Here is an 11,461-nt window from a genome sequence, read left to right as displayed (position 1 = left end):
GGGTTCATTTCGCAACTGGGTGGAAAGACCCCGACGAGTAGCACTTACAATGCCGTTGGAGGACGGACCCCGGTTCAAGGCTGGCCGATCTGTTTGTCCTCCCCGATTCGCTTAATCACTGTCTGCAAAGTGTACCGCTGAAATGTATACCCAAAACATTGATAAAGCGAAATGCAGCCCACGCAGATATCCTCTATGCTGAATCAAGCGGTTGGAATGCGTCTACACTCGGAAAATCAAAAGAGGATATTTTCAGAAACAAAAACTAAGCAAAATAAAGGAGTTCATTTAGAATTAGATAAATATGAATAATTCATTTTACAAACTTTTGGAAACATTTTATAAATTTTCAATACAAGCTTTTAATGAAGGATTATAACTTCTTTAAGTTAATAAAAATCTGCTCTATGTTTACCAATTATCAAAGGAAAAATACCTATATATTTGAATACGTCAAACTTTCGTTTTTATTATTAAACATCAAGTAGTAAGTGGGAAGTATTTTATTTAGTCAAGTAATTAGACGTTAATATATATATTCTAGCAATTTCTTCAACACTTGTTAGTGAGTAAATACCAAAAAAGACTGTGAAATTTGCCTTGTACTTAATCATTTATTTTTTTGCGAATTTCCGCAATCTGATTAAGATTTTTTTGAGTGCACCGCTGGCTACCTGTTGGCCCATTTATCCGGAACCGAACGGAAGTAAACCGAAATGCATTAGTCAAGCAGCAGGCACAGGGGCAGCACCAATTAGCTGGGTGCTGACAAATTGCACAGCTATTGGCAGGGTCGGAAAATGCAGGCCCTGCAGGCAGGATCGCTGTCTAATGGTTTGACGAACCTGGTCGAGCCGAAAGACAGTCGGGCAGTCGGACAGTCGAACAGTCGGGGAAAACTCAACCGGAAGTGTGCGCGACCAAATGTGAAAACGCGAGGCATAAATTACGCGCAGACGGCACATGGCCAGAACGCAATTTGGGCGAAATGTCGGACTGCTAATAGTAAATTAATTTCATCCGCTTATCGCCGCCAACTCGGCTGTTGGCCGTATGGAAATAATGCGTGGATGTGTCAGGCCAGCAAAGTGCTGTGTAAATTAGCTCGGCTAACTACATATTTACCCATTAAAGAGTCTCTGGAATTTCGCAGTAATGCAGCCCAGATAAGCCCAGCGATTGGCTTAATCTCGAAAGGAAGTGCCACTGGAGGCAAACACGAGACCCAAAAGCATGGCCAAAATCTGTGCACGTTTCGCCTTGGTTTGCCCACATGGCGTATGCTTAATTTCAGTCAAAGTTCATGCCACTTCATTGGAGCTTAATTAGTTTCGAATTTGTAAGCAAGAAACTCTGACACGCGTTTCCGTCGTTCGAAACAAATGTTTTGTCAAGCTCTCAAAAAGGTCAGATCCAAAATACCCACCACCTGCATCGCCAGCCAAATAGCCATAGAGATCGGTGTACCAGCAAGTAGAGACGCCATATCGGGCCTTCGGATGCCGCCATATCAATGCCCGAATGACGCAGCGTCAAAGCCAAAATAGCATATAATCACACAGCAAGAAACAAAACAAGTTCAGGATGTTCTATGAGATCAAATTTGACGATTAGGTTCCTTTTAATTAATCTTTACAGTCATCTATATAACAAAATATACATCTTGTTTTGATTTAAAATTTCCTGTTTCATGTATAGAGCAGGTAAATTAATTATATAGAAGTTAAACTACTTTCTCAATTTATTGGTAACCATTTTATTTAAGTATGCTTGTTTTACAATTTCCCATTTATCGAATTACTTTGATTAATATATTGATATTTAACCACTGAACTCATCAAGAGTATTATAAAATGTATACTATTTAACCCATAACTTTATAGATTTAAATCCATATTGTTATGAAAAATTCGCACATAGCTGAACAAACAAAAACAAGCCATCAATGCGGAAAAGGTTCGCCAAATGAAGAGGCGACTCCTTATTGATATCAAGATCAACATATTGCTGTGTACACACTTTAAATCAATATTTTTCCAATAAAACCCCATCAAATGGATGATCAAACAATATCAATAAATTCCTCTCTCTGTAGATCGGGGTAAGATGAAATAAATGAGCAGCAAAACGACAAACACACACGGTTCGGGGTTCGGTGTTCGGGGTTTGAGGTTCGAGGGGTCTGACAAGAGGACCACCATGATGGCATCGGCTACAAATGGGCAAAGCATAAATACACAAAAAGATGCCAAAAAGAGGAGAGACGGAGAAAAAAACAATTTCAATCATCATGATCATAATTAAAAGGCAGCACACACAGAGCGACTGGATGGACCCCGCAGCAACATGTTGCTGCTGTAGCTGTTGCTGTTGCTGCTGTAGCTGTTGCTCCGCTGACTGTGCAACTTCGCACTTCAGAATTAAACGCAATTAGAGCGGGCCGGCATCACCGGAGAGACAAAGACAGCCGACGGTTCGTGGGCGGAGCCATGGCAGCTGGAAAATCGAGGCACTTTTCAAAATGGAGGTGCCAAACCAGAGCGGGACGGCTAGCTCCCGCACTCGGAGCATCCGAATTAACCAATGGCCGGAGCGCAGCAGGTAATCTCGATCAATGGCTCAGGGGAAACGAGTCAAGCTCGTTTCTTTTCCAGCTCGATCGAGAGATCTCCGCCGCCAACGGAACTTGCTCAGTTGAAATGCGAACTTGGCGAGCTCAAGACACGACCGTCGGCTAAAAACAACACACACTCTCTCTATATACGATATATATATATATGCGATATGATATGGCAAAATAGCCCACATATGACAGCGGCCTAATCAAATTAACACCCACGCACATGAGAGACTTTTTTGTGCCGTGATTTGCATAATTGACGCTAATCGGCGGTGTCTCGTGCTCTCGGGCTGAAAAGTAAACCCCGGACGGAAAAATAGAAATAGAAATAGAGGAGACCCCGCCATATGTTGTCGGCGAGTGACAGTGCTTTGTGTGTGGAACAATTGTGCAAGTGACAAAGGCCAACAAAGGTGTTTCGCTTCGAGTGAATTTCATATTAAGATAGACTATTTTCGGGAACCACCATTACGATGATCACGATGAACGAGCTGGTGGATCTGCGGATGCAGCAGCATATTGCGCACGAGATATATCGCCAGCAGATTATGCAGCGTATACCGGGTAAGCTCTTCTACTTAGCCCATATCACTCATCCGCCCCGTTAAGCGTGCGGCAAAGCTGTTAAGCATCATTAGCATTAATGGCCGTGGCTTTTGGCCAGCTCTTTCTTTGGGTTTCTGTCCCCCAAACCCCCTTCAAGTTGGCTGGCCAAGATCAGCGGGGTGTGCTGTTCGAGTGCGAGTGTTTATGGCCAGACGATCATAAAGCTGAGTAATGTGGGAAAGTGATCGCCGATCGGGAAACTTGATATCAAATGCATTTTGCTTGTTTGCCGACGATCGTTAAGCAGCGGGATCAGCGCACCCCTAAAGCATTATCTCTGTATGTAATCACTTTTGGGGAAATACGGCTCCATATTTCGTTGATCCCTAATGGCGGGCATTAAGTTTGACAACCGGCGAAGAATCAATGTTCCTTGTTCGCCAAAAACAGAACACTCGCAATGACCATTTTTGTCAAGCTCCATTTGGCTTTGCCTCGTTAAACCTCTCGTGATAAGTCAGAAATATCACACATCTTTTGAAGATCACCCTAAATAAGACCCACACAAAAACTCAAAAACTAATGGCAATCATTAAGTCACTTGAGTAGCTTTCTTTTCAAAATGGAAACCGTTTTTTATTTTTCTTATTAATTAATTGGGGTGTTGTTTTTAACACAAAATAATTGTGGCACGTGATGAGATGATTCATTCGCTACTTTAATCTACGTTTGTTAAAAGATTACCAAACTTGAAATTGTACTAGATGTGCTAGCACTAAACCCCGAAATAAAAATAATCCTATCACGGGTAAATTTTAACCAAAAACAGAATAGGCTTTAAGAGATACTAATTGTTTGTTGGGAATAAATCTTTCCGTATATCGTAAAGCTTCTTTAAGGAACTTCAACTAAAAATTTCTAAAAACATGCTAGTGTATTGTATACCTTTAGTAATTTATCGTCCTATCTATTCACTCTTATGCTTTTTATTAAAAAGTTCAGGAAAGATTAACTTTATTTAGGAATTCATTCTTAATTTTGCATATTATTAGTCACATGCTTTAGTTAGTTTTGGTTTTTATAAAAATGTTCAGGAAAGATTCATTTTATTTAGGAATTCATTCTTAATTTTTCCTATTGTTAGTCAGATGTTTTAGTTACTTTTGGTTTTTATAAAACTGTTCAGGAAAGATTAATTTTATTTAGGAATTCATTCTTAATTTTTCCTATTATTAGTCACAAGCTTTGGTTACTTATAAGATAGCTTAAGCTTGTATTTTCCATTTAACTGTTGTTTAACCAACCCTGCTACTTTTCAGACCCCTTCCCACCCATGTTACCCATTCCGATGCCGCGGCACGTGATCATGCCACCCCGAGTCACCCTGCCCGGCGTGGAGATGACCCTGCAGAACGACGACCTGTGGAAGCAGTTCCATCAAATTGGCACGGAAATGATCATCACCAAAAGTGGCAGGTAGGTCCCAGACACAAAAGAACAATCTTTAATGATGAAAATCAAAAAAAGCGAGAGGGTAAGGGGGAATCTCGAAAAACAGACTTTGGAATTCGGAAACAAACATATATCGGCCGATGCATTAGCACGAACGTGAAAACTAATACCCCAGACGCAGGGCAAAGAAAAATAAACCAGGCGCGGTCGAGAGGCACTTAAAGCATCCCACCAGAAACCGATCCCGATTTCGATTCAGTTGAGAGTTGAGCCAAGCAAGTCCTGTCCAGCGAGGATCCTGCTATGTTAAATGCTCATTAGACGCAGGCGCCTGCAAATTGTTTACAGCGGCGTCGCGACAACAATTTTCACAGGCAAACAAGGCGGAAGGATGCCCTCGCATTGGCAGGATGTGAAAATGGGAAATGGGAAATGGAAAAGCGTTTCGTACCTGCAGCTCGTAGCAGTACTTCAAACTCGAGATGCATAATGGACTATCGCGCGAGGCGTAAAGCGGACAAGTTGGCCGGCACTTTGCGTGCCCAGATTGAAGATAGGCACCTCGACTCGTCGTCGAATCAAAGGCTCAGCGCGATCGCCCGGGGCTAGTTTATCGTGTATCCCCTGTCCTCTATGGATATATCAGATGCACAGCTCGAGCTGGTCGGACGACTACCTAAAAGTGTCCGGCACTTGTTCGAATGTGCGTAAAGTGGCGTCATCGTAATTTATTGTAGACCGGCCGAACGCCGAGCTCAGTGGGACGTCCTGTCGGTTCGGTTGGTCGGCACTCCTTTATTCCTGCGCTGGCATAAATCTTCGCGTCAAGGATACTTTGTCGTCATCTTTGTAGCTCTTAGCGTTTTTATTGTGGCGCCTGTCTGCGCACCAAACTGCCCGAGTCCCGAAACCCTCGAAATATCTTCGAGTTCTGCATTCGGCATTCTGCGTTCTGCGTTCTGCGTTCTGCATTCTGCATTCCCCTTCAAATAAAAAATGTACATATCTGTATCTTTTGCGGTGACAGTGACCACAGCTTGTCGACAGATACGAGCGATTTCACACTTGTCCTCAGTTCGATCCGATCGAAAAAGGGTTCCCAGTGCATTAACACAAACTTTTGGTCTTGAAATGCAGCCCAAAAAACTCTCCTCGAGCACCGAGCACCAAACAACCCTTTCGTTTTATATATATGCCATGAATTATTCATAAAGTCTGCGTATTAAATACTTTTTATGCTCATCAAAAATGTTTTATGGTCCTCGGTGGAGCGGTCGCGATGCAATCGATTTGAATTTTTAATGATTAGGCGCCAGAGTGCCACCGTCTGTCCAATCGCATTCCGATTCCTCATTTCAATTCCCATTTTCGGATCTTATACGAAGCCGAAAACCTATGCCTATGCCTATGCCAAGTGGCGCTCATAAAAACTAATTAGTTGCTTGTCTGGGCTCCGCTTGCCACTTGCCACTTGAACCGTTCCATCTTTTTGGGTGGTAAAAGCGCAGACGGCCATTAAAGTTAGATAGAACAAAGCGTATCGGTTAATGCCTGACGGCGGCAAATGAAATGACTTTGTCACGAAGCTTTTAGAGTGTGTGGGCCCAGCTCAGTAACTCGGCCAAATGGGAAGCGCCAAGAGAGCCGGTAAACAGAAGCGACACGCTTACCTCGATGGGAAGATGGCCCAGAATTTACAGTGCCCCCGATGAAAAGTAGCCTCAAATCAGCACTTAAAGAGCGTGATCTAAAGTCACTTATTTTTTAAATAAACACAAACATGGTACATCTAAGAATTTTTTTAAATTTTTTATTTAAAGAAAATATTTTGACAATTTTTGAAACAGCATTTTGTTTTAAACTATTTATCATGTTATCAGAAATCAATATTCTATTCCATTCTATTTCCACGAAAATATCAACAAGTTAAAACGGTCGGATATACTTCAACCCCTTAAATAGTTTAAATTTAAATGACCCAAAAGAGTTTTAAATTTATTTGGTCGTTTCTAGTTTTATAGCTGTCAATTAATAAACAGTCTCACTTTTAATTTCCTAAATATGCTAATCCACGGAAAACGAGCCACCATTTATGTGGAACTGAAGGGTAAACAGTGGTGCAGTGCAGCGGGGTGGGAAGTGAGTGGGTATTTTGAGAGGACCCTTCTCGAGTCCGAGATCGCTGGGATCTCACATTCCAGGACTGTGTCCCTGCACCTGCCAAGCGTCAAGCGCCAAGTCGAATGCCGTCAAATGGTCAGCATGCTCCTCACTCGCAGCCAAAAATTCCACTGGTAATTATGCACAGACGCGCCAAAGATATCGATCTTAACAAATCGTTTGTCCAAAACCAGACAGCGGACTCTTGCCAAAAAAAAAATAACTGAGGAAAAACAATCAACAAAAACGCAGAGAGGAGCCAAATTGAAAATGAAATTCTAAACCGCACAAATGTCGAAATATTTCGGTGCTGTGGTCTAATGGAATTCAACAGAGCTGAAAGTCAGCCCCTAAAAGTCAGAATCAAATTAAATGTTAGCAAACCAAAGCGCAGCGGATTTCAATTAATTAATCATCGGCCCGGAGAAACACAAAATCATTGCCAAAAACACGAAACCACTCGGGGATGAGGATGAGGATGAAGACGAGGAGGAGGATGAGGATGAGGTTGAGGACGAGGATTCCGGGGTCGGTGGTCGGGGGCGAAGGGCAAACATTTTTCGGGCTGGCGCCAAGAACCGTGGCCACCTGCTGTTTTCTGCGGCAGCGACTTGGAATTGGAGGCGAGGGTCAGGGACTCGCATCCTTGTTAGCACAGGCACACAGTCCTCTTTCCCTTCTCCTCCTGATCCTCCTCCTCCTCCTCCGCGGGGCAATCTCTATTTGACCAGGCCTAATTACATGGCGCATGGAAGGGAAATCTCACAATTAAATATTTGTAACGCCCTCGCAGGCTCGACCATGGGCTCCTTTTGTCGATCTAGCATGACTATATTTGAGTTTGCTCGGTAAACAAAGGCTCTAAGATTTCTATACATTTTCCTGGACTTCTCCCTCTCTTCTGGTGCTCTACAATTTACTCAAGGGAACAATATTGCAAACATTCGGTTTTGGTTTTTAGAGGGAAACATGTTTTTTAAAATCGATAAAAAAATTAAACATAGACTACAAAAAATTTGTGTAAAAACCGTTATTCTTTTTTGGATAAAAATAGTTCCGAAAATATTTTGTGATATTCATAGTTAATTGTGTAATAATATTATGATCACTCGTAACCATTTTATATTCGTTTTCATATCAATTCATGAAATTGATTTGTAAGCTTATAAAATGTATTCATTTTCATGAAAGCGTTGGCCATATGTTAATATAACTATTTATTATAGATTTTGGATTAAACTTTTCCCTATCTTTTTCTCATGAACAGACGGATGTTCCCTTCGATGCGACTGAGTGTTTCCGGTTTGGAGGATGAAAGCAATTACTGTGTCCTGCTCGAAATGGTGCCCATTGGCGACTGCCGCTACAAGTTCTCTGGCTCCCAGTGGGTTCCGGCCGGAGGAGCCGAGCCCCAGAGTCCGCAGCGGATGTATCTGCATCCCGACAGTCCTGCCACAGGAGCTCATTGGCAGGCGCAGCCCATTCTCTTCAACAAGGTTAAGCTGACCAATAACACGCTGGACAACAGCGGCCATGTAAGTGCAGACGGGGCTTTGAAGTCGTATCCGGTTACTGATGCCATACTGATCCCAATCCCTCGCTCCTTCCCAATCCGCATCCGCAGATCGTCCTGGCCAGCATGCACAAGTATCAGCCGCGTCTGCACGTCATACGCACCGCTGATCTGGCGCAGATTCCCTGGGCCCCCCAACAGGCCTTTGTGTTCGCCGAGACCGAGTTCGTGGCCGTGACGGCCTACCAGGTAAGTGGTGCCATCTCCATTCCCACTGCCCAATATACCCTTACTTTGGGAACACTAACTAGAGCCAGATGTTTGTAAGCTTCTTCTAAAGTAGCAGTTACTAAATCTCTCCAAAATGATTAAGTTGATTAGGTTGTCAACAAAGTGACATTTTTTGGCAGAACAGCTCTTCAAGGAAATCATATCTTTCATATTGTAAATTAAAAACTGATTTCTCAATAATGTTTAATATTTCCGCATTGTTAAAGCGTCTTTAGTTGAAGCATCTAGTTTTCAAATGCATGATTAAATAGTATTCTGAGGTTTTTAATGTTATAATTCAGTCTTAAACAGGCACTTTCAAGGCTGTGTCTCTAAAAGAAATGTGTTTTTGCCAAGGGTATTCGAGGCATGTGTCCTCGAGGGCAGCCTTCCTCCTCATGTGCGCTCTTTTTTGCCAATTCATTGAGCACTGGCCCATCGACTGGGAACTCGCACACTAATTGGTTAATTTTGGGCAAACGAGCGGCGATCGCTCACGCCGTGGGTTGCTTGGCCAACGTCTCGAATTAGCATGGAACGCCTTCAAAATGCGAGACGCAAGTTCCAAGATCGTAGATCGAAGATCGAAGATCGAGGTTCGGAGGGCAGGCAGAAAGTCAGCGGGTCGGATTGTTGTTTTAGGAAGTTGGATAGCCACATCCTTGTAAATTTGAGCGCCTCGCTGTGTTTTTGTCTAGGTCTGGGACCATTGACAGCCGACGCCGCCAGTCTGCCTCTAATTAGCAAGATCGCCAGAGATTCGAGCAGTTCAGGGGATCCGAAAGATCACAAAGTTGTCAAGTCATCTGGAGTGGAATCGAGCCGAGGGCGCCGACTTCGGTGTCAAGTGGCCCTGTTACTTAACGCCAGCAGCTACTGGACGCCAGTGACTTATGTTCCCGTTCTCCCAGTTCCCAGTTCCCAGTTGCTTAAGATTACTATATGCCATGCTGGCGCAATCGTCGTATTTCACGCTCGTCTTCCCTTCTCTGTTTGCCCGTTTCTTCCGCAGAATGATCGCATCACCAAGCTGAAGATTGACAACAATCCGTTTGCCAAGGGTTTCCGCGAAACGGGACAATCACGCTGCAAGCGCAAGATGTCTTCATCACCGACTGGCGAGGATCAAGATCAGTCGCAGTCACTAGCCCATTCACAATCCCCGTCCGAATCGGACATGTCGCCATCGAAGGGCACTGAGACACCAGGAGGAGGGGGAGCAGGAGGAGCAGGAGGATCAGGAGGAGGAGGAGGAACATCAACAATCGGCGATTTGGATGGCCCGCAAATTAAGCGACTAAGATCAAATGGCTCCGCCTGCTCCTTATCGTCATCGCTGGACGATCAGTCGGCGAATGGCGCCAGTTCCTTGGCCCTCGGCTCCCCGCCACCTCATCACCATCCCCTCCAGTCGAGGAGTGCCTCCAGTGTTTTCATGCAGCACTTCCAGCAGAATATGCAGAGTCTGCTGAGACCCTCACTTGTGGACCTGGCGTGCACCTACTTCGGAAGACCCCATGAATATGGTGGAGCTGTTCCGAGTCTTTATCCCCCGGCAGCCATTTTGCAGGCCGGAATGGGTCCACAGCCTGGCCTTAATCTACCCCCAGGCACTTCCGGTGGGGATCTCATATCCGACGAGTCGGGAGCCGAGGAACTCGAACTGGATGTGGGCAGTGAGACGTCGGCTGTGGAGCAATCCTCACAGGAACCACAACCGGAACAACCCTCGACAAGGAGCAAGGGCTTCAGTATATCGGCCATTTTGGGGGGAGGAAGTTAGTTATATATAATCTGTCACAAGTAAGATAATGGGGGAAACTTAAGGTTTTAAGGTCAAGAATAAGTTCTGAGAATTAAGATTAAAAAAGAATATTTTTTAAGTAAAAATTATTTGTTTGACTTTATTTTGCATTACTTAAAATTCCTCTTTAATTATTTTTATAAAGAAAATAGATCCCTACTCAACTTTCTCCTTAAAAATAAGGAACATAGAGTATTGTAATCTCTTAAAATTAATTTATAATAATTCTATACTATTTGTTATGTTTCTCTAATGAATAAATTTAATTCTGTAAATTTTGTAAATTTTTTCTCTTTGATTCCAGAACTTTATTCTTGACTTTAGTAGATATTTAAACATAATCATTGTACTCATTTTGATATTACGCAAATCGCAGCCTGATTATTTACTAAGTTAAACTGAGCATTAAGCAATTAAACTTACACTAAAGTATAAGAAAATCAATTCGTTTTATTTGGCTTAGGAACCCTTTCCGATTTTGGATTATTAGATATCCCCCTGCTGGGCCGAGCCCTCAAAGCCAGAACGCCCACCCTTCGCTGTAGGTAAATGAACATATCGGAAAGGAAAAATACTACCGGCAGTGGGCCCTCTATCATTGGCCGATCTTGGGCTGGAAATCACAACTTCCGCCAGACATTAATCCCAACCAATTTACAAGATAAACGTTCGGGTTTCGACAACATCATCAGGGCATCCTCCGCAGCAGCATCCATTAGCCACACAGAGATGCGACTGGCTAGAACATAATTTGTTTGCAATTAAATAGCTCGACAAGGCATGAAATTCGGTTGCAGCCCTCGAATGCTACCCCAGAGACTCGGATCCAGGGCCTTGCTATTTATGAAATGGGCAGAGACTGAGACGAAGCCAAAGAAAATAGACAATTCGTTATGTAAGTCGCCGCAGAGCGCAAGCAGAACCGATCTGCCGGAGGATCTTGGCCAGGGGCTGAACGGAGCCAATGATGAAGTTTACGATGACATGCGTCACCACCCACGTCTCGTCTGAGTTTGAGGACCGAAGGGGCGGTGCAGACATATCTACCCGCCCAGCCATCGGAAAAACAAACACGGTCGAATCAATTTACCACACC

The 11,461-nt window shown here is 43.6% G+C and overlaps 1 protein-coding gene across 1 annotated transcript; it reads left to right on the top strand.

Annotated features, from left to right (window-relative positions):
* The first annotated feature begins 2,637 nt into the window (after positions 1-2,637).
* Positions 2,638-10,762, top strand: LOC108094033 (T-box transcription factor TBX6). Its single transcript, XM_017194468.2, has 5 exons — positions 2,638-3,184; positions 4,486-4,642; positions 8,046-8,313; positions 8,403-8,540; positions 9,574-10,762. Exons 1-5 carry the CDS (start codon positions 3,094-3,096, stop codon positions 10,342-10,344), a joined length of 1,425 nt encoding a protein of 474 aa, XP_017049957.1. The 5' UTR covers positions 2,638-3,093; the 3' UTR covers positions 10,345-10,762.
* Positions 10,763-11,461: the final 699 nt, after the last annotated feature.

This window comes from Drosophila ficusphila, unplaced genomic scaffold (assembly GCF_018152265.1).
Source record: "Drosophila ficusphila isolate 14025-0441.05 unplaced genomic scaffold, ASM1815226v1 contig_106, whole genome shotgun sequence".
Taxonomy (NCBI): Eukaryota; Metazoa; Arthropoda; class Insecta; order Diptera; family Drosophilidae; genus Drosophila; species Drosophila ficusphila.
The sequence above is the reverse complement of the archived record's forward strand: the minus strand, read 5'-3'. Positions and strand labels throughout refer to the sequence as shown.

Coding starts and splice junctions, on each gene's coding strand:
- LOC108094033 (XM_017194468.2), top strand. CDS start 3,094: ATGATCACGATGAACGAGCTGGTGGATCTGCGGATGCAGCAGCATATT. Junction 3,185..4,485: donor GATTATGCAGCGTATACCGG/GTAAGCTCTTCT, acceptor GCTACTTTTCAG/ACCCCTTCCCACCCATGTTA. Junction 8,314..8,402: donor CGCTGGACAACAGCGGCCAT/GTAAGTGCAGAC, acceptor CCGCATCCGCAG/ATCGTCCTGGCCAGCATGCA.